Here is a 22,561-nt window from a genome sequence, read left to right on the forward strand (position 1 = left end):
CAGTTAAGCCTCTCCCCACGTGTGAGTGCCTAGGAGAGTCGCAGAGGACCAGAGTTACGCAGACGCTGGCAGGCATGGCGCACACCCGGGCAGGTGCCCCGGCTGCAGGCGGCACCCATGTGCTCTCATAGGAGGAACACCGCCCCGATTAGGCGGACGAGCCATATAAAAATGGCTGGGATGTGGCACGAGGTCCCAGCCTCTGGAGAGAAGAGGCGGCTGGTGAGGGAACTGGGGGTGCAAACTGGAGAGTCAGGTGAGAAGGTGGCCGTCAACGCTGGGGCTACAGACCTACTGAGGACGACGGCTTTAGAAACAGGACGTTAGGGGCGCCTGGGTGGCTCAGTCGGTTGGGCGTCCGACTTCAGCTCAGGTCACGATCTCGCGGTCCGCGACTTTGAGCCCCGCATCGGGCTCTGGGCTGACGGCTCAGAGCCTGGAGCCTGCTTCCGATTCTGTGTCTCCCTCTCTCTCTGCCCCTCCCCCGTTCATGCTGTGTCTCTCTCTGTCTCAAAAATAAATAAACGTTAAAAAAAAATTAAAAAAAAAAAAAAAGAAACGGATGTTATTTGTAACCACATTCAGCTTGCTGTTGGTTTTGGGAAGGGAAATAACATCATCGGATCTGTGTTTTAGGTGTGCGTTGGGGGGGTGGGGGAGGACTGCAGGGACCTTGATGTCCCCCCAATATTGGGACCCTGTCCTCTGCTCCAGCCACGCCTGCACCACTCCTTCCGGGTGCCTCTGCGTCCTGTGCCTGTCTGTCCTGCATGGGCAGCCTGAGGGCAGTCACCAGGGCCAGTCCGACGGGGACAGAACACGGACAGGACAGGGAGTGGGCCAGTTAGACCTCACAGACCCGGGCGGGGGTTGCACTTAGCTGATGAGGGACACAGAAAAGCCGAGGTGACAGCTGGGCCCGGGCTTGCAGTCTGGGAGCATCAGTGTGGCCACCGGAACTAGGAAAGTTGTAGGACGGACTCATCCCTGGGGAAAAACCATCAGGTCCATTTGTGGCCAGTGTGGGGTCTCAGGAGACTTAACAGCCCATCTCCCTGTTTCAGTTCCGAATGAAATCAGCAACAGATAAAAGAACAGCGGGTGACTGCCACCAAAACATGCCCGGACCCGTGATAAAGGCCAGGGCATGTAGTGTGGGCGGAGAGCAGGACACATCTGGGGGTGCACAGAGTGGCTGAGAGCAGGACCCACCTTGATAACGAACTGAATCAGGCGGATGTGCCCACCTGGTCACAGGTGCCCGGCCCCCAAGCAGGAGCATGTGCTGTGGGGGTGGAGGTGGCGGGGTGGGGGTGGGGGGCTCGTGCTGAAGGGACCAGGCGGTGCTGACATGGGCACCTGATTATTCTTCCCGGGTGCGTCAGCCAGACGCAGGGTGGGTGGCCAGAAGGACACCTGGCCATGGGGGATCCGAGAGACCCCTGGGCCCCTCACGTGGCCGTGGGGGCGGAGGGGCAGCGGGGCAGTCAGAGAGGGTCTCAGGGAGGGCTGTGCACCAGAGGGCGAGCTGGCCCGGAGGCATGACTGGAGAGAGGGACACACAACATCCCCGGAGGGAAGGCAGGGGGTGGAGGCAGAGCCCACACAGATTTGGGGCGGGGCAACTTGAGATCTCGTGATGGGGGCTGGGAGGAGGGGTGAAGGCCTGCAGGGGTGGGAGATGGTCAGAATGAGAGATGAAATCTCCTGGGGGCTGGGGTGGGGGAGAGGAGGCCACGGGGCCTGGCTGGTCGCTCAGATACGGTGACAAGCCGTCTGCTGTCAGTCCTCCCCATGTCACACTGCAGCGTGAGCCCAGAACGAGGTCCTAAATGCGGTGACTTCTTCCACAGGGGATGCCGGACAGAAGGGGGACAAAGGTGCACCCGGACGGCCCGGAAGAGTCGGCCCCACGGGAGAGAAAGGTACCCGCCCTTTCCCCCCTCCCTCCCCCAGGTCTGACTCTTCTCGGCCCCTCAGAGATCTGCCCCCTCAGAGATCTGCCCGAGAGGGCACAGCTGGTGCTCCGGCTCCTGCAGGAGCCACGGGGTGGGGGGTGGGGGGTGGGGGGTGGGGGTGGGGATTCGAACGGAATTTGACACCTTGGAGTGAACCAGGGTGCAGCGTGCCCCTTCCCACATAATAGGGTGGTTACGTGCATGGAAACTCAGTCCTGGCCTAGCCCCTCACCAGCGTGCTCTGCAAAATGGGGATCATTTGTGAACATTACACATATAAGTGCAGCTTATATGAGACTGTGCAACGGTTATGGAGAAGTGCACACAGTGACGGAGGTGTGCCAAAAGTTATGGAGGATTTCAAGCAGTTTTGTGGAGGCGTGCGGGCAGTTAAGCAGGCGTGCGAGCAGTGATGGGAACATTTAACCAGATAAGAAGGTGTGTGAGCAGATAAGGAGGCGTGCGAGCAGTGATGGGGGTGTGCAAAGGACCAAGTGGACAGACTTGGCTGGTGTGTGTGGGGCTACACAGTGGCTCCCCCACCTTGGCCAAAAGACCCTAATTGCTGACTCTGCTTCCTTCTTAGTACAGCAGTGTCATTGTCCCTATCCCCCGGGGGCCGTGCTGAGTCCTACAGGAAATAGATCTTACCCGCGAAGTCGCTGCCCAGTACGCGGGGTAGAGGCACGTGCCAGCGTATACCCACTGTGCTCTGGGAATTACGCTGCCGTCCGTCCAGCTGGTCCCCCAGTCGATCCCGTAACACTGGAGAGCTAGGTGGTTTCCAGTTTTCAAAACGTTATTACAACAACGCAGATAAAGGCCATTGAGCATATACAGTAAAACCTTGGATGGCGAGTAACTCGTTCTGCGAGTGTTCCACAAGACGAGCAAGCATTTCCAATAAATTTTAACTTGATAAACGAGCGATGTCTTGCAATACGGGCCGTACGTGACACTGGACGTCACGTGATCACATCCGAGCCAGTGGTTCTTGAAACTCGCTTTGATATACGAGTGCTTTGGATTACAAGCGTGATTCTCGGACAAATTATGCTCACAAACCAAGGCTTTACTGTGTGTTCAAGCATATGCACTACTTTTTCACTTTTTTGAGGTATGATTTCTGGACATGCTCCTTTTGATGCACGAGTCATGATGAGTCGGACAGCTGCACACACCTGGGAAGCCCCTGGTCACGTTCAAGACCCAGAGTATTTTGGTCACGATGCCTCCATCATCCCTGATGATTTTTATTTCTTGTTTTCTCCTTCACTCCTAACAAATGAGTTAAAAAAATAAATGAACTATTCTCATAGTTCAGAGTTCAAAGCCTACTCCTTCTCAAAGTTCAAAGAAACTCCATGCTCCCTGGCACCCTCCCCCCCACTGGGTTGATTTCTCTTTTCAGAGATAGTCCGCGAATCGAATCGGCAAGCACGTGTACGCTCTATTCCTCCCTCCTTTTGTGCAGACGGTTACACTGTACACGTATTGATCTGCATTTCCCTCTTTCACTTAACAATATGTCCCCGAGATCATTCTATGTGGGCACGGACGTGTTTCCCGCCTCCTCCCCCGTGGTGACGTGGGATTCCGCGTGTGGACTCATCCTGCTTCAACTGGGCTCCATTCCTGGAGGGGGGTTTGCTGCAGAGAATGATCCAGTATGTGTCCTTTTTAAGCGTGTATGAGTACGGCTTGAAGGTGAATTTCTAACAGCGTGATCGCCAGGTCAGCGTGCTCAAGCATTTGACATTTTGGTCGATCTTGCCCTCCCAAAGGATGGAGGCAATGCACTCTCTCACGGTCAACACAAAGAACCGTTGCCCGATGCCCTCGCGGATGTGGGAAAGCTGCCAGTCTGACCGTAGGAAAATGCCGCCTTAGGAGGCTTCACTTTGCTTCTCTTATTATGCATGAAGCAGAGTCACTTTTCGTGTATTTATTTTTTTTTTAATTTATTTTTTTTTAAACGTTTATTTATTTTTGAGACAGAGAGAGACAGAGCATGAACGGGGGAGGGGCAGAGAGAGAGGGAGACACAGAATCCGAAGCAGGCTCCAGGCTCTGAGCCATCAGCCCAGAGCCCGACGCGGGGCTCGAACTCACGGACCGTGAGATCGTGACCTGAGCTGAAGTCGGACGCTTAACCGACTGAGCCACCCAGGTGCCCCACTTTTTGTGTATTTAAAAGCCATTTGTATTTCTTTTCTTTTGGTTCTTCTATTGTGTCTTTTTCAGCCTTTAAAAAAATGCTTTTGGGTTCTTTTCCTTCTTGATACGTAAGATACTTTTCCTACCTCTGAATATCTCCTTAGAATACGTTTCCTGAGAAGACTTCAAAAAGGCTATCTGTGCGTACCTCCTTATGCACTCTTCCCCTATTTTCTGGAGCACTCCATCCGTGTGCCGAGTGAACGCAGGAGTGAGGGAGGCAGGAGCCCCTCTCCTGGGGCCCCTGCAGCAAGCCGGCCCAGCTGACCGGGAGGAGAGCCGACCCCGGGGGGCCGGCGGGGCGGGGGGGGGGGGGGCTCCGTGGTCAGCTTGTGCTTCGCAAAGTGCTTGGGTTGTGATAACAGTATCTCAGAACTACAGCGCTTGCTGTTTTCAGTTTATTACCGTACTTCTCCGGAAAGTGGAAAGTGCTGTACATGTACCTCTTGTTTTATTACGGAACTAATTATGGAATTTACACAGTGGTAAGAGGATGTTTCTCCACTTCTTTGTGGGGACGATTCTATATTGTGCAGCCGGGAAGTGGGCTAGCTCCCTAATCCTAGATGCTCACAAATTCATCTCACGATCCCGTTTCACTGATGTGTCTTCCAAGTCACCGTGTTTGAGCTCAACAGGCAAGTGGCAGTGAAGTCCTGCCTTCATTAAGTGACTGCCTTGTTTCAGCTCTCTCCAACGCACAGCAGTAACAGGTGCTCTGATAGAAGGTTTATGCATACCGGAAGTGAGAAAGTCAGCCATACTAAAATCACCCAGAGACTGCTACTTATTTTCAGTATGTTTCCTTTTCTCGTGCCTTTTTTTGCTTTGTTGTGATTACGTTGTTCACATAAATTTGCATGCTGTTTCTTTTCTTTACCTTGAGAAAGAGAGTGAGTGGGACAGGGGCAGAGAGAGAGAGAGAGAGAGCTACAGAGGAGCTGACAGAGAGGGAGAGAGAGAATCCAAGCAGGCTCCATACTGTCAGCACAGAGCCCGACACGAGGCTCGAAACCACAAACCGCGAGATCATGACCTGAGCTGAAGTCAGATGCTTAACTGACTGAGCCACCCAGGCGCCCCTTCCTCGTTCCTTCCATATTTTTGGCAAAGACCACGAGCTGATTTTTGATGTTGGCGCATTTTATTTTATTTTTTATTTATTTATTTATTTATTTTTTTAAATTTATTTTTGGGACAGAGAGAGACAGAGCATGAACGGGGGAGGGGCAGATAGAGAGGGAGACACAGAATCGGAAACAGGCTCCAGGCTCTGAGCCATCAGCCCAGAGCCTGACGCGGGGCTCGAACTCACAGACCGCGAGATCGTGACCTGGCTGAAGTCGGACGCTTAACCGACTGCGCCACCCAGGCGCCCCAGATGTTGGCGCATTTTATAAAGGTGGCTGGACCTACAGCAGGTGTCCCTGGGGTGAGGGTTTGTAGTCTCTGGCCTCCTACAGATACCCTGCGTGCTGACAGTGCCCTCACGGTCTGCGCTGGACGTGGAGAGAGCTGTGGGCGACCTCGGAAGTGCCAGGCCCGGCTCCCCTGTAGCAAAGCTCCCAGGAAGGATGAGCTCAGCTCCCGGGGCCTCCACAGACCCCCTTCCCCCCGGCCTCTGTGCAGCATGGGGTGGCAGCCGCTTAGGGCCTGAGGGTCCTCCCACCCTCTTTCCCACCCTCCCCTCCTGTCCGGGAGGGTTTTGGTGGCTCACAGCCACCGCTCGGCCACACTCTTCCTGGTGTCCGGTCTCCGACACCTGTAGCTTCCAGAAGGCTCTTCTCTCCCGCGGAGATGCACGCCGACAGCAGCGAGCCTTGCAGGAACCGGGGGTCCAGGACGTGTCTGCTCTTAGCAGTCTGGGCACCACCTGGGCGTGGGCAAAGGGACCGCCGCCTTTTTTCACTTCTCGGAATCATTTTTTTCCATGTAAATATTACTGGACTCCTTGAGAAGTATCGAAAGTTTATTGGTTTTTAAATCTCTATCACATTTTACTGGTGACCGATGCTGCCGTTCTGAGCTTTCACCCGGTTGCCCTGACGCCGGCTTCCTGCCCACAGCACCGCCCTGCAGCTTCCTCAGCTGTGATCTGGCTGTCCCAGGTGGGGCACCGTCCGGGCCTCAGCGGTGGGGTCCTCCGCCCTTCTCGGGGTGCTCCCGCTTGCACACGGCGTCGTCCACCTGCCTCACGGTGGCTGCTGAGGGTCCCCAGAGCCTCTCTCCAGCACCTGGTCCAACCGCTGCCAGGAGAGTTCACGTGCAGAGTCTTGCCCTCAACTTTCCAACCCACTTTCTCATCTGAGGCTCCGCAGCCTTGGGTCTCGTTGAGTGCTGACGACACCCTGAGCCTCCTGTCCTTCTGGCTCAGTGTCTGGGCGAGTCCCTCCCCTCCTCTCTGTTCACCACTGCAGGGCGGGTCCCTTCCCTGACGAGTCATTTTCCACAAGTGCGCCAGAGCAGGGCTTCCTCCTTTGGGGGAAGTCCCGGGACTGGATGGATCTGTGGTCCCAACACTGCCTTTGGGGCTCAGCCCCTCCTTCACATCTTGGGCAGATCTCTAGGAGCCGCTGATGGGGGCCTGCTGCTCCCCACAGTGGAGAGAGTGCCCCTCACCCTCAGGGCTGCTGCTGGAAGTGCGGGAGGGACCCTTAGATCGCCCTTTGCCTCCACGGCTAATCCGCTAATCTCTCTCCCTCCCCTTCTCCCCATTCTGTTTTGTTTCATGGCATGTTTATTTTTTTTCAACATTTTTTTATTTATTTTTGGGACAGAGAGAGACAGAGCATGAACGGGGGAGGGGCAGAGAGAGAGGGAGACACAGAATCGGAACCAGGCTCCAGGCTCCGAGCCATCAGCCCAGAGCCTGACGCGGGGCTCGAACTCACGGACCGCGAGATCGTGACCTGGCTGAAGTCGGACGCTTAACCGACTGCGCCACCCAGGCGCCCCTCATGGCATGTTTAAAACACAACATATTGGGGCGCCTGGGTGGCGCAGTCGGTTAAGCGTCCGACTTCAGCCAGGTCACGATCTCGCGGTCCGTGAGTTCGAGCCCCGCGTCAGGCTCTGGGCTGATGGCTCGGAGCCTGGAGCCTGGTTCCGATTCTGTGTCTCCCTCTCTCTCTGCCCCTCCCCCGTTCATGCTCTGTCTCTCTCTGTCCCAAAAATAAATAAAAAACGTTGAAAAAAAAAATTTAAAATACAACATATTACGTTTCAGCTAAGGTAGAAAATTTTGGACACCACAAAATACGTATGGATAACATAAGATTGTTACATAAAAATTTTTTTATTTTAGAGAGAGTGCATGCATCTGCAGAGAAAAGGGGGGCAGAGAGAGAGGGGGTCAGAGGATGCCAAGCAGGCTCCGTGCTGTCAGAGCAGAGCCCGACGCGGGGCTCGAACCCACGAACTGGGAGCTCATAACCTGAGCCAAAGTCAAGAGTGGGACGCTCAACCGACTGGATCACCCAGGAGCCCCCGGATGAGGTTATCTGGATGAAATTCACGCAGTGAGGTCCTCTGCATTCGGTCAGGTGACCCGCCGAGACGGCTCCAAAGTTCTCACATCAGTGCCAGAAGAATGACACAGCCACTTAGGTCAGCGACTCTCAAACTTCCTCTCTTTGTGAAGCAGCGCAAGTGTCCACAGCACGGAGCACCTGCAGGCAGAGGGCGTCCTGCGGGCTCCGGGTCGTCGTGGGCCCTCCCGCCCCCCCCCAGGCTGCCGCCTAGTCTTAGGGCTTTGCAGGTCCCGAAGACAATGGGACTCGGACTCCATCTGGCAAAACACGTGAGCTGCTTACGCTTGCAAACTGTCTCTGGCATCGAGGCCTGAGGGGCATTTCTCCTGGGGTCCTTCGGAAGTGGCCCCGCTGGTGACTGGCCTTTAATGGCAAGTCCGCACCGTGCGTGGTGGGCGTGACCCACCCGCTTTCATCTTGGTCTCACGCGAGACCGGCGCTTGGAAAGACCTTGATCAACTGACAAATAGTTTGAAATTCAGCCTCTTCAAACATCTTTGAAATCTGCGGTGACCCTGTCTGCCGCGCCGAGGGCCCCAGGGGTGCAGACGTGGGTCTGTGGCCAAGGATCGCCACGCAGAGCTGGGTTCTTCTCACTGGCTCTGCTCCGCTGCTGCTTCTCAAACCGTGGCGCACAAGGGAACCAGCCGGGCCCTCGTTACAGGGCAGCTTCTGTTCCGGAGGCGGCTGAGACGCGGGCACCGTCGGCAGGCGCCCAGGCGGTGCTGTTCCCGCGTGGAACAGCGTTCCAGCGTCTGCGCTGCAGGTCGGTCGTGAACATCTGCTCGTCCTCACCTGGGTGCCCTTCTCATCTCGGATCCCGTAAAGTGCAACCGCGTCCCGTGGGGCTTCTGGCGGATTTGCTGTGTGCTGGGGCGGGGGGAGGGGCTCGGGTGGGCACACGGAGCGGCCCCCCTGCCAGGGGGACTCAAACAGGAGAAAGTGCCCGCCAGCCGATGGATGCCTTTTCTGAAATAACAGAGTCCAGCAGAAGGGGCTTCAGAAACCTCCTGCTGTCCTTTGTCCTTTACTGAAATAAGCGTAATTTGCACATTTCTAGCCTGCACAGCAAGGTGGAAACCGTACAGGGCTGGCTCTGCTGACACGGCCTGCTAAGTGTGTCATCCACGTTTTCAAGGCGCCCTGCTAGGAGGACAAGACTAGGGGGGCCCCCGGGCCACTCCCCTTGGAAGCCAGGGCCCTCCTGGCGCGCCAAGGTGGAGGGTGACCCTGTGTCGGTGACAGGCTTTCTGGGTTCTGCAACGTGCACATTACCCTTCGTTAAAAATCGCTGAGGAAGTGAATTCCGAGTGCCCTCTCTCCCCCGTCTCCACTTCAAAGGACTGTGTGAGATCTTCATTAAAATTAATCAGAATCACGTGCCTGCTGTGCTCTGCTCCCGCTCCTTCGTTCCTCCTGTGTGTCTAGAGGACAGACACGCTCTTGTACGCTGCTCATTAGTGGGACGGGACGAGGGAGGAACATCACGTCAGCTCCCGGCTCCCTGGGGAGCCTCCACCAGCTCTTCAAACTTACGGGGACGGGATCTAAGTGCGTCTGGTGCATTTCCAATCACCTCCTACATCCGAGGCAGGGAAATTTGTTTGCTCTTTGCAAAAAGCTTCTTGTCGTTTGGAGGGCAAGAAAACCTTCCCGGAAGCAGGCAAAAAGGCCAAGAGCTCTCGTTCTTATCGGTACTCCCGTGAGAGCCTCCGGGCTTATTACCACACTATTTCTCCGCCCAAGAAACGTCTGCGAGTCAAAACAAGTCAGCTACACAAACCGCCCGGGATCGCTATGGAGAATGTGCTGACCATCTCGGGGGAGTTTAATGGTTCTTACCTTTGCGTCTCCAACACACCCAAGAGACAGAACGTTCCTATTGGGAACGGTAGCCACCCCAGGGGTAGGTCAGTGCACAGGGGCTGTGGCAGGGGGCGAGTGTGTGGGGGGGGCCTCCTGGGTGCCCTGTTGGTCTGGGTTCAAGCCCAGCCGGTGCTTACCAGCTTCACAACCTCGAGAGGTGTGCGGATAAAAGATACGTTTGTGTTCGTGCACACACTTGTGCACACACACGGGTGTATGGGGTGTGCGTATGCTTCTACGTGTGTACGTATGTTGGAATAGGCGCGTGTATGTTGGCACGTATGTGTGTGCACACAAGGACACGCATTTACACATGCATTTATGTTGGCACGTATGGGTGCGTGCTTGCATGAGTGTGTCGTATGTATATATGTGCACATGCGTGTGCACACATACTTGCACACTTGTGTATATGCATGTGTGTGCGTATGTTCGTGTGTGCATCGCCCAGCACCGGCAAAGGATGGCTCTGCTCATTCTGCTCAGTGAAAGCAGGTCTGCAGCGGGTGGGAGCCGTGCATGGAGGTGTGGAGTCTCTGACCTGCACTCAGGCCTCGAGGTCCCCAGGGCCAGCCCTTCCCCACACCGGCCCTCCTGTAAGGTTGTTGCGGTGTGTGGCACGACCGGGTTTTGCCACGTCTCAGGGCCTGTGGAGGGGGGCCCGGTGGAAGAGGACATTGTTGAGGGCAAAAGGGACAGTCTGGCGATAGGTAAAGCAGGGCCAACTGGCAGCTGTCCCGGGTCCCCATGGCCAGGTGTCCTCAGCCTCGGCCGAGGCAGCCCGGGGCGGGGGGTGGTGTTTGTCTTCCCATAAGTCCGTAGCATACTTTCAGCCCCGTTCGTGGCAGTGTAGCCTTCCGGGTGTGACTGGCTCCACGGGGAGCCTCTCTGGTGCTGGAAGACCGGCCCCTGCTCCTCAGCCGAGGTGTGGGCTGGAGAAGGAGACCTCAGTCTGAACGAACGTACGTTACCATGCGCTCAGCGACCCAGGGTCCCCTTTACAGAGAGGACCCAGAGGCTCAGAGAGGACCGTAACTTGTCCCAGCTTGCATGGGCAAAGGACTGCGATCGGGGTCTCATGTGCTGGGTCCGTGCTCTAGGCCACTGAACAATAGGCCTGCCCAGCTCGCTGTGTGACTCGAGGTGGGTGGCTTTGCCTCTCTGAATCCCAGTTTCGCTGGAGGCAGAGAAAGCGTACTGGACTGTTAGCGCTGCCACGACAAATACCACGGGCCCCGCGGTGTAAACAACAGCCGTTTATTCTTTCGCGGCTCCGGAGGCTGATGTCTGAGACCCGGGTGCCAGCGTGCCGAGGGCCCCACGACCACCTCTGTCACCCTGCTCCGTGAGCTGTGCGATGTCCCTCCTGGCACCCATTTTCCCCGGAGCCCCCAAGGCACGGTCCCACACTTCTCCAAGGGCAGGGGCCGGGAGGCACGTGACAGCAGCGACCTTGAATCAGCGTTAACGCTGGTTGGCCGCGCCATTTGGAGCTGGGCCGAGAGCCAAACGCTCTCAAGTTACTCCCTGGTTTCAAGTTACTCAGAAGGCAGGATGTGTGCGGGACCCTCAGGGCGCGTTTTCCGCTGATGAAATCAATCAGTAATTAATCGTTCTGTGGAGGTGGGGAAAACACTTAGCAGCCACGCACCTGCAGGCAGGCACTCTCCTCTGGCTCTCCCCACCCCTTCCCCTTCCCTGTGCGGGAGGGAGGCGAGTCTGGATGGGGGCAGAGGGCCAGGTGTTTTCAGTTTCTCTGTGCGGGGCAGGGGGCGCGGGGGTAGGGCTCAGGGAGAATCCCCTCCCACATTTCGGGGTGGGATCTTCCCAGCGGCCACAGGCTCTTCAGTCCCGTGATGAGGCCGCCCTCACGTCCAGTCTGTGCTCTACTGTGGCTCCCAGTCTCCTCTGTCGTGTCCGGGCTTTTGGACAGGAAGGCGCACTCCATCATCCTCCCGGATCTGGCGGCCCTGCCCCTGTGTCGGGGGATTCAGCGGGGGCCCAGCCGGTTAGCGCAGGTGCAAGCCTCCCGGTCTCTCTGGGCCTCTGCCTTCCCATCTGGAGACAGGGTTCGGTCGGGCGGTCTCCACCGAGACGTCCTGCTCTGGACGCTGCCTTCGTGGGAGCGCCGTTCGGAGCTTGTGTGGTATTTAGTGGGCCTGAGGACGTCCGTGGGGACTAGACACCGAATGTCCCAGCAGACTGCCGTCACGGCTGACCGCTGAGTGAAAAAAAGCAAAACGACCTCAGGTGTGGGGGACTCGCGACAGTTACAGAGGCACACATGCTGAGGTCATCCTGACACCTGTCCTGCGGCCCAGCCCAGCTTCTCCGGCACTCGAGATCCCTCCCGGGGCCCCAGGAAGGGGGACCCGTGGAGAGTTGGGGGACAGCTAGGTTAGCCTTTCGAAGGGAGGCCTGGGGAACGAGGCCGGCAGGGGGAGCACAGGCCGTGCGCAGCACTAACACTGACGCCTCCCAGGGAACGTTGATGTTTCCGCAGAATGCTCTTTGCAAGAGGCTGAGTGGACACGCCACAGTCACCAGGAATCAATTCCTCCCGGTGCTGGAGGCTGGACGTCCAGATCCGGCTGCCTCTGGTGAGGACCTCGTCCCCGGCGGGGGACGGCGCTCTTTCCCCCACCTGCGTCTCTCTTTCCAACCAGGGCCCCACCCTCGTGCCCTCATCTAAGCCCGGTCACCTCCCAAGGCCCACCTGCAGCCCCCGGTTAGGGGTTAGGGCTTCAGCAGCGGACACTGGGTGGGGTGGGGCGAACTTCAGTTCCCTGGGGAGGTGATGGTCGGGCCGTGCTGGGACACTCTGCCTGGGGGGGAGGTGTCATCGCTAGATGAACAAAGACAGAACGGCCGCCGTGCTCAGAGAAGAGGCGGCCGTTCCAGCGAGAATGGAAACGTCAGGGGCGCGGCCTGGAGGAAGACGAATGTTGGGCGTGTTTCACCGCGGGCGGCGCTGTCTGGTGCGGGATCACCGGGCAGGCACGTGGGGGGCTGACTGCTGGCCTGAGACCTGTTCTTGGCCGTCTTCCTTTGCTGCCCTGGCGGCTCGCGGTTGGGGTTGATGAAGGCGAGCCTGTCCTGTGGACCCCGTCAGCAGGATGGGCCCGCCTGGTGACTGGAGTGTGGCCGGGCGACTCAGGGTCGTCTGGCTGAGGACGGGAGGCAGGGCTGGCGAGGATGGGGACAGAGCAGCGCAGATAGCGCTCAGCGGCACAGGGACCGCTGTGCCCCAGGCTGGCGCAGTGGGGGCTGCCCCGCACTAGGGGGCGCCGTCTCCGCACCTGCCCTTCCTTGCTGCCCCACTGGGACCCCCCACCCCACCCACCCCGGGCCTCATGCTCTCGCCCAGTCCCACCTGTCTCACTGGGCTCTGACCCTGCGGTCGCCCCCTCCTGCAGTGGGGTCCCCGGGGCCCGTCCCCTCGGGGCAACGTCACCGGGCTGCCTGTTGCCAGTAACCGCGGACACACCGGCCGGGGGCCCTCAAGGCACACTGAGTCACAGCCAGCCTTGCCCCACACCCCAGCTTCCCTGCCCTCCCCCACCTCCGCGTGCCCGGGGAGGGGGGGTCCCCTGCTGCCGCCGTCACCCCTCACATGGGCCGTCCATGACATTTGGTACTGCTGCTCCCACACCGTCCCGCCGGGGCCTCCTCCCCCGACCCTGTGTCTGCGCCCCCTTCCAGCCCCTTTGCGGGCCAAGCACCAATGGCATCCTGTCACTCTCCTCCCTGACTCCCACCCCGCTCCATCCTTCCTCCACCCCGGTCCATGGGTTCAGGCCCCTCCCAGGGCTTACTCACACCCTCTCTGGTTATTACACCCGTTACAGGTGTCTGATCGCCCCCAGATCTTCCCCGCAGGTCTCAGTCCTGTCGCCCCATGTCCCTGGCACTGGCACAGCACGCAGTCCGCAGGTCCTGTGGCCTGAGTCGTCTCTGTGGTGGCTGGGCCAGCCTGGCCTCGGTTTCTGTGGCATCCCCCGCCTCCCGTGGGGTCTCAGATCTGCGGTCACAGCTAGGTCCTGGCCCTGCCGTACCCCGGGCACTTGACCCGGACAAGCCACTCAAGTCCTCTGCGTCTCCTCTGTGCCGTGAGCCACTCGTGTAAGAGAATGGGCGTGAGTGTGCTTCCTGTGCGAGCCTCAGCCAGCTCTGTGTGTGACCGGTGTGTTTCCGTTTGAGCTGCAGCTCATCCGAAGCCTCTCGTCTCTGTCCCGAACTTAGGGAATATCGCAAGACTAAGAGCTCTTGGCTGGGAAGTCCTCAGGGTTAAGGAGAGGGTGGGCGTCAGGACAGCAGGACAAAGCCTCATCTGCGTCACACACAGTCCTTCCGACCACGTCTCTCCTGCCGAGCTGCTTATGCTGAGTTTCACGTAGTTTCAGATTCTTAAATTAAAGCCGATCTTGTGTTTCTTCTACCGAATGTTCTGCGTGTTTGTTTGACGCTGGCCAGCTTGGCTTGCGGTCTGTGGCGATCACCAGCGGACAGGCAGGTATGGATGCTGACAGTTTCAGGACACTTTGTGGGAGAAAGTCTGAGTGTGGAGAAAATCCCCCCACTGACGTGATTGGTTCCGTGAGTGGGTGAGGAGGGCCGTTCTTGGTCTTAGTGAGCTGGTCGGCGAGGACAGTCGCATGGGGACTGTTACGAGGACGTCACTGGGGTCATGGCGTGAGGACCAGTCACCGGGCCAGCCTACGGTGATGGGAAGTATGGAGGAGGTGAGGGGCAGCACAGGGCTGGTGACCCCCTCCAAGCTGCGGTGATGGGACTGCAGGTGGTGTGTAAGCCGGCCTCGCTGGAAGACTAGTGACCCTACGGGCATTCCCAGGATCCTCCTCGCCCTCTTCCTTCTCCCCCACCAGCGGGCGGTGGAGGGTGACCCGTGTGCCCCTTTGCAGGAGTGTGGTCTGCTCAACTTGGTCTGGGGCCAGGCGCAGGAAGACGGGCTGGGACGGAGGACAGACAACCTTGTCCATGGACGTAACCGGAGGGGCCTCGACTGAGTTCAGGATTAGGGATGCACCGCGGGCCCCCTTTGTTCCATAGTGTGTGTGACTTTTAGGCGAGGTGTGTCTTCCTCTGGAAAACGTTATCAACAGCGACCTGTGAAGAACCTTCCAGGGTCCGTCACATATGTGACCTTGAAGAGACTAAGAGGACAGACGTACATTTTCCGTCTCCTCTCGTGCATGTGTGCGTGTGTGTGTGCATGTGCGATGTTGAACAGGAGGCATGCCGGGTTACCTACGCACCAACCAACTTTGATCTTGTTGTTTTCTACAGGAGACATGGGTGACAAAGGACAGAAGGGCAGTGTGGGTCGCCATGGAAAAATTGGTCCCATTGGTTCTAAAGGTATTTGCGACGCACTTCTTGCCCTATCCCTTCCCAGGCTCAGGGGATGGTTGCAGACTGGCCAGTCCCGCCTGGCGGCTGTGCTTCTGTGTGCTTTCTACGTGATGCTGTGGTCTCAGGGTTTGCACCGGGCAGTGGTGGTCAGACTCACCTGCTGGCTGTGCGCCCACCAGGGCGGGGCGAGGGCTCCTGTCCTGGAGGGCGCACAGGGCACCCAGGAGGGGGATCCGGGGCTGGTGTGCTTGGCAGGACGGTCACTACCACTTCCGTAACCAGTTTAACGAGACGCCGGAGCCCCGTTTGACTAATGGAAGGATGGTGTTCCGGAAACGCTGTCTGTCCACCTCCAGCTCTGGTGACTTTTTGAAACTGTGGGGTGTCTCTGAGTGCGAACGGGGCCCAGGAAGGCAACAGCCAGTGAGGGCAGCCCTTTAGTGACGAGACGCCTGCACTTGCCTGGGTCCGCGTCGAGACCTCCTCTGACCGTACGGCCCTGCAGGGGCGGGCAGGTCAGGGAACTGGGGCTCAGGCAGGTCAGGATGTGGCCTCGAGCCACACAGCCCCTCTGTCTCTCTCGCCGCCCAGTCAGCAAACCCTCCCTGGGCCCCTGGTGTGCCCTGTGCTCTCAGTAAGCGAGGCCACGGGGGTGTCCCCCCCCCCCCCAAGGGTGCTAATGAGGAGGCCGAGGCTGGGGACGACCAGGGCTTGGCAACGTGAGGGTGCGGCGCAGGGGGCGGGTTCCGCGTGGCCTGCCCAACTCTGGTGCCGGGTTTCTTCTGCCTCAGTAACCTGCCTCGGGGGTTTGGGCTGCGAGTGGGTTTGGGTGGTTTGTTCTGATCGGTGCTCACACACCTCCCCCGGCCTCAGCCCATCCCCGGCAGGTTCTCGGCCAGGAGTGTGACGGGTGCTGCGGCCAGCTCAGCGGAGCTCAGGTGCTCCGGGGAGCACCTGTTCGGGATGGCCCACTCCTTACGTAAAGAGCACATAGATAGATCCGCGTGGCACCGGGAGAGACGTGTGCTTTGCAAAGGCTTTGAAAAACTGCGGTAAAGCATCCCTAATATAAGATCTGCTACGTTAGCTATTTTCAGGCGTACAAGTCGGTGGCATGAAGTACCTTTGTTGTGCCACCTTCACCACCGTTTGCAAAATGTTCTCATGGCCCCGGAGAGAAACTCGGTCATCGTGAGGCAGCGTCCCCCGGTCCCCGCCCTCAGCCGTGCTCACCACTACTCTTAGGGTCCATGACTTTGTGCTCCAGGTTCTAGGTCATTCACGTGAATGGAACCCTATCAGATTTGTCATCTGTGTCTGACTTCTGTCACAGAGCGTGACGTGTTCTAGGCTCCTCTACGTTGTAGCTAGGTCAGCATTTCCTTCCTTTTTAAAAGGCTGAATCATGGCCACACTGCATCTTACTTATTCACGAGTCTGTCGGCAGAGATTTGGGCTGTTTCCACCCGTTAGGTCCTGGTTAGGTGCTGCGCAGAGCGCCATGGATGTTGGCATGCGAGTAGGGGTGTGTGTGCTTTTCACGTACAGCGTGTGCTCTGAATACATGTCTGTGTCTCACCGCGGGACAGCTTGCCAGCAAGCCCCTCATGCAGCTTAGTTCACGTGCTCGTCAGGCTGCCCTGTCTGTCATTCCTGAGCCCTGATGCTGGTGAGAGTCACAGGGGTCGTCTGGACGGACCTGGCGCGCTCCCCCCCCCCGCCCCCCCCCCCCACCAGAATGTGCTGAGACTGCAGAGAGGGAGGGGACACTGGTCCTCCACTGCCCGCCCCAGCCGGATGTTTAGGCTCTCGGGGAGGAGAAAGCGCTGTAGGAGTGCTCACGCGCCTTTGTACATTCGTTGTGTGTTTTATTGTTTTATATTTATTTTATCTATTTTATTTTTTTAAGTCTTTTTTTTTTTTTAAAGTTTATTCATTTTAGGGCAGCCAGGAAGCTTGGTGGCCATGGTGGTGTCCAACCCCTTTCCTTTTTAAAAAAAAAATTTTTTTTAACATTTATTTTTGAGAGAGCAAGACAGAGCACGAGTGGAGCAGGGGCAGAGAGAGAGAGAGGGGACACAGAATCCGAAGCAGGCTCCAGGCTCTGAGCTGTCAGCACAGAGCCCGACGCGGGGCTTGAACTCACACACTGTGAGATCATAACCTAAGCTGAAGTCGGACACCTAACCGACTGAGCCACCCAGGCGCCCCCCCCCCCCCCCCCCCGCCTTTCCTTTATAAGCTGCGGGGCAAGGTTGGGCAGGAGGGCTGCATGGCACATCCTGTCTCCAGGAGGCAGCATGACAGGCCAGGTGGGGGCCCTGGTGCCCTTGGAGAGGGCTCAGGAAGGACTCTCTACTCCATTGGGGTGAGACTGTCCCCAGGTCCACCCCAGTGCCCACATGACACGTTCTCCCTGAGTTTCCCTGCCATCATGAGGGCACAGGTAGGAGTCAGGGTTAGTTGTTACTGACCCAGGGGGTTAAAGGTTCATGACATGAACCTACACATTGTTCTATGAGACATCTGGGGTTTTTGGAGTCGATTTAAAGAAGGATCATCTGGCAGTCTCTAAAATCTAGTGATAGGCCTGTGTCCCATGTCACATCGAGAGAGCCTGAAGAATTAGAGATCTATAGAATACAGTTCTCTGTATTCACAGCAAAAAGAGGGTCCAGGGGAAACTCCTAGGATGTTACACATGGAAGAAACAACACTGTTATCCAGGGGAAGATCCTAGGACACGACACACGGAACGTTGTTAACCCTGATAATTCTGAACTTGAGTGACGTGTCCCAGCTCCACTTGGTGATTTTGACTTTGCTTGCCTTTTTCAGGTGAAAAAGGAGATTCTGGTGACATAGGGCCCCCCGGCCCTAATGGAGAACCAGGTATGGCGCAGGGGGCCCAAGGGTTTGTAAAAAAATGTATTAAAACTTGCACTTTCTCCCAATCTCATTGAAAAATAATGACATACCTCCCTGGAGAAGGTTAAGACGTACAGCACGACGGTTTGATCCACAGATACCGCAAAGCGGCCACAATAGGTTCCACTAACATCCGTCTTCTCGCGTAGACACAATAAAAAGAAAAGACGGAAGAAAGCAGGACTTGCCAGGAGAGCTCTGGGGACTGGGTCTCTCGGCAGCCGTCCCGTGTGCTACAGAGCAGTGTTAACTTTGTGTATCGGATCCCTGGTGGGCATTTATCTTAGCCGGGGTGGGGGTGGGGCGTCTGCACCGTTTGACCCCCTGCCTCCAGCTCCCCTCCCCCACCACACATGTAAGTGAGGTCCTGCAGGATTTGTCTTCTCTGCCTGGCTCACCTCACGCGGCAAGAATGCCTTCAGATCCATCCATGGACAAGGGAGGGGCAGGGAGAGAGGGAGAGACAGGGAATCCCAAGCAGGCGTGCTCCTGGGCCCTCATTTCCTCAGATGTTCTGGCTTCTCTGCTTCCGCACAGTCGCCGTCCCCAACCCCACAGTCTGAGTTGCTGCCACAAGGCCACCCTCCACCCACCTCCCCTGCACCGCCCCTCTTCCTTCCCAGGAAAACAGAGCCCAATTTTAAAACAGGTGGGTCTCTGGGGCACCTGGGTGGCTCTGTCGGTTATGCCTCTGACTCTTGGTTCCGGCTCAGGTCATAGTCTCACGGTAGGTGAGTGTGGGCTCCACACAGACAGCATGGAGCCTGCTTGGGATTCTCTCTTTCTCTCTCTCTCTCTCTCTCTCTGTCGTCCTCTGCCCCTCCCCCACTTATGCGCTATCTTAATAAATAAACTTTAAGGTACAAATAAAATAAAACAGGTCGGGCTTGGTCCTGTCCTGCTGAAGTTCCCGCACCCCTCCCGTCGCCTTGGGGACGAAGCCCGCTATCTGGGTGTCCCGGCCTCCAAGGCCCCGCCTGCTCCTCGCCGAATGCACTTTGTATCTGGGCGGGGGGCGGGGGGGCGCTGCTACCCCGGGCACGGTCCCGTCTGGTCTCACTAACACAGGGGCCGGCGTCCGCAGGCATCCCGTGTGAGTGCAGCCAGCTGAGGAAGGCCATCGGGGAGACGGACAACCAGGTCAGCCAGCTGACGGCGGAGCTGAAATTCATAAAAAATGGTACGCGCAACCCCAGCCCAGGGGGGCGGGGCGGAGGGAGTACGGAGGGACTCGGGAGGCCGTGTCCCCACGTCCGCGTCCCGCGGGTGTGCACGTGCGGCGCCCCGAGTGTGCTTACAGAACGCGAGCGCTCACTTTCCAGCACTGCCCCCCCCCGCAGCTGTCGCCGGCGTGCGCGAGACCGACAGCAAGATCTACCTGCTGGTGAAGGAGGAGAAGCGCTACGTGGACGCGCAGCTGTCGTGCCAGGGCCGCGGGGGCACGCTGGGCATGCCCAAGGACGAGGCGGCCAACGGGCTGATGGCCGCCTACATCGCGCAGGCCGGCCTGGCCCGCGTCTTCATCGGCATCAACGACCTGGAGAGGGAGGGCACGTTCGTGTACTCGGACCGCTCGCCCATGCAGACCTTCAACAAGTGGCGCAGCGGCGAGCCCAACAACGCGTACGACGAGGAGGACTGCGTGGAGATGGTGGCCTCGGGCGGCTGGAACGACGTGGCCTGCCACGTCACCATGCACTTCCTGTGCGAGTTCGACAAGGAGCACGTGTGAGCGCGCTGCGCACGTGTCCCCAGCGGAGCAGTGCGCGCGCGCGCGCGCGCGCGCGCGCGGTCCCGGACGCACCTGCCGCCTGCTCGGGGCGGGGCGGGGCGGGGCGGGGCGGGGCCCCGCTGGGGGCGGGGCGACGGCGGCCTCTGAACCGCAGATGAGCGAGCGCCCGGGAGGAAAGAGGTTTCCGGGGGTTATTTCTCACGTGAGGTTTTATCACTTGTATTGTAGCCAAATCTCATTATGGAATCATTACTCAGAATTGCTCTTGCCTTTGTCCCAACTATAAAATAAAAGCTTAAACATGATAATCGTCAAGTACCCACAATGGTCGTGGGCTCTTGAATTGCTGTCTTCCTTTGAATTTCTGTCTGGAAAAGAACCCACGTGACTCTAGCCAATAGTTCTGTAAATGGCAATAAAATCTATGTTCCTTTCCACTACTGTCCAAGCAGGGACAATTTTGCTTGCTGCCAACTCAGGTTTCGGGGAAAGGAAAAGTCCTCTAGACCTGACAGGTGAGCGCCTGGTGTTATTACCCCAAACCTAGTGTCTTGCGAAAACAGATATTAAGTGTCTCACGCTTCCCGTGGATGAGGACTTTTTTGGGGTTAGCCAGACCCTCGTGCCTATGGGCGGGATCCGGCTCTTTGTCCCTTGGGCCCCTCTGCTGGGCAGCTCTCAACACAACGGCTGGCTGTGTCAGAGTCGCGAGGAAGGGCCAGAGCAGGACCGTGATGGTCCTTTGTGACCTGGTCTGGGAAGTGTTCTGTTCACAAGGAGTGAACCACCATGTCTAGTCCAGCTCAGGGAGGGGATTTCACAGGATGGGGAGGCAAGGTCCACTGGGAGCCATTCCAGAACTGTCTGCTCTGATCACCTGTGCTGCTTCTCTGCTCTGTGCGTCAGAATCCCTAGTAAAAAGTAAACCTCTTCCTGTTTCAAGAATACAACACGTGAGCACACACAGAAGACCCAGCTGAGGTTGTGGGAGCAGTTCTCCAGGGGCGTCCAGTGTTCCTTGTGTCTTGTGAGTGAGGCCGGCCAGTGTTCTGGACCATGTTTTTATTTTTTAAATTAGGTATTATTTTTTAATATTTATTTTTGAGACAGAGAGAGACAGAGTATGAGCGGGGAAGGGGCAGAGAGAGGAAGACACAGAATCTGTAGCTGGCTCCAGGCTCTGAGCTGTCAGCACGGAGCCCAGTGCGGGGCTCTAGCTCATGACCTGAGCTGAAGTCAGATGCTTAGCCTGAGCCACCTAGGCGCTCCAAATTAATTAATTAATTCTTTAATGTTTATTTAGTTTTAAGAGAGAGAGGGAGAGAGCGTGAGCAAGTGGGGCAGGGGCAGAGAGAGAGAGAGAGAGAGAGAGAGACAGAAGATCTGAAGTGTGCTCTGTGCTGACAGCAGAGAGCCTGACATGGGGCTTGAACCCATGAGCCGTGAGATCATGACCTGAGCCGACGTGGGATGCCCAACAGACTGAGCCCCCCAGGCGCCCCTGGACCATGTTTTTGAGGATGTTTGCCTAGAGCCTTCCAGAGCAATGGGCAGGCACGGTTACAAGCCAGCAGGACGGAGGTGATGTCCCCCTCCAGAGGGAGGGGTGGCAGCTTCCTGCCCACTCAAGAGGGCTTGGGTTCCCTAAATTCACAGGTCCTGTCCTGGAACCACCTGCTGCACACAAAGGTGTTACCTGGGCCTCGTCACTTGCTCTGTGGGGACTGGAGCTTGGGACTCAGACCCATGCCAACACTGGCCGCTGCTTAACTGTAGGTCTGGGCGGGGGGAGGCAAAGCAGCAGACCCCTGCTGGAGGCCCCCCTGCCATCCACAGGGTCGGGAAGATGTGGGGCATCTCAGTGCGCAGACCCTGCCTTGTGCTGGGGGCAGATCCAGTCCTTGGGGTCCTGTGGCTGTGGCTGGGCAGGGCCCTGCAGGGGCCCCAAGCCTTGAGGTGCACAGCCTCACGGCCATTGTCTCTGCCCCAAGACTGTTTTCCATCCCTGCAAGGAGCCCCTGTTCTGTCAGCCCGACGGTGGGTGAGACGCGTGCACCTGCCTTCCTTCCATGGGCTCTTCTGGCCCCTGCGTAGTCCATGCTGAGCCCCGTCACCCCTCGGGGCCTCCGTTTCCTCACTTGGAGGTGAGGAGGGCGGGGGTCAACACCTCTGTGCTCTCACGTCGCCTCCAAGTCTCCCGAAGTTAGGGGAAGCTCAGCAGGTCCAGCCCTCCTGTCACCTCCCGCACTCAGCTGTGCTCAGACAGCCGGGGAAGGCACACCGGCCTTCGGCCTTCGTACCTGCTCCTGCGGGATTACGATCGGTGCAGAGCACATCTGATAGGATGTCAACCCCCGGGCGTGAAGTCAGAACCACTGCCCCTAATTGAATCCCCCGACTTTTCAAGAAGGGGCCTCTTGTGCAGACTGCAGAGTCTGATTTGCAAAGTGTGGGGTGGGGGGGGCGGTGTGGTTGAGGACAGAGCCGGGATTGATGAGGTGCCGCACTGAGGCGTGACCGCGGAGCTGCGGCGCAGTCTCCTCGGGGCCCTGCGAGAGGCTGGGAGGAGACGGGGCGGGGGGAGCAGAGCGCGGCCCGGATCCGCGTGTCCACACTGCCATCCAGCGTCCTTCGCAAGCAGCGCAGGCAGGAGCTCTTTAGGATGGTGAGCGCGTGTGTGCGTGTACATGCGTGTGCATGCGTGTGCGTGTGTATCAGGGAGGGGAGGGAAGCGGAAGGAGGGGAGGGGAAGAGAGGGGAGAGGAGGGAGGGCGGGGGAAGAGAGGAGAGGAGGGGGAGGGAAGGGGGAGGGGACAGAGGGGAAGGGAGAGGAGGGGAGGGGTGAGCAGTGAGAGGCGGGGGTGGGGGGGTGGAGATGCTGCGGAACAAAGGCTGGCAGGCAGGGGGGGAAAGGAGGGGCTGCGGTCCCCAGAGGTGCTGTGCCCTTCAGAAAATCC

The 22,561-nt window shown here is 58.0% G+C and overlaps 1 protein-coding gene across 11 annotated transcripts in view; it reads left to right on the top strand.

The window, feature by feature from the left end:
• The window catches only part of COLEC11 (collectin subfamily member 11), a 34,031-nt gene extending 14,355 nt beyond the window's left edge, over positions 1-19,676 (top strand). For 2 of the 11 annotated variants that reach the window (XM_058682432.1, XM_058682431.1), the window contains exons 3-7: positions 1,854-1,925; positions 14,879-14,950; positions 17,783-17,836; positions 18,957-19,052; positions 19,195-19,675. In XM_058682432.1, the coding sequence (XP_058538415.1) occupies positions 1,854-1,925; positions 14,879-14,950; positions 17,783-17,836; positions 18,957-19,052; positions 19,195-19,604 (704 nt within the window). In that variant the 3' untranslated portion in view covers positions 19,605-19,675. Of the gene's footprint in view, positions 1-72; positions 257-1,853; positions 1,926-4,862; positions 4,972-11,788; positions 12,172-14,878; positions 14,951-17,782; positions 17,837-18,956; positions 19,053-19,194 lie in introns of those variants that run through there. The other 9 variants (XM_058682433.1, XM_058682427.1, XM_058682428.1 and 6 more) reach the window with 9 other exon arrangements.
• Positions 19,677-22,561: the final 2,885 nt, after the last annotated feature.

This window comes from Neofelis nebulosa, chromosome 9, assembly GCF_028018385.1.
Source record: "Neofelis nebulosa isolate mNeoNeb1 chromosome 9, mNeoNeb1.pri, whole genome shotgun sequence".
NCBI classification, from domain to species: domain Eukaryota; kingdom Metazoa; phylum Chordata; class Mammalia; order Carnivora; family Felidae; genus Neofelis; species Neofelis nebulosa.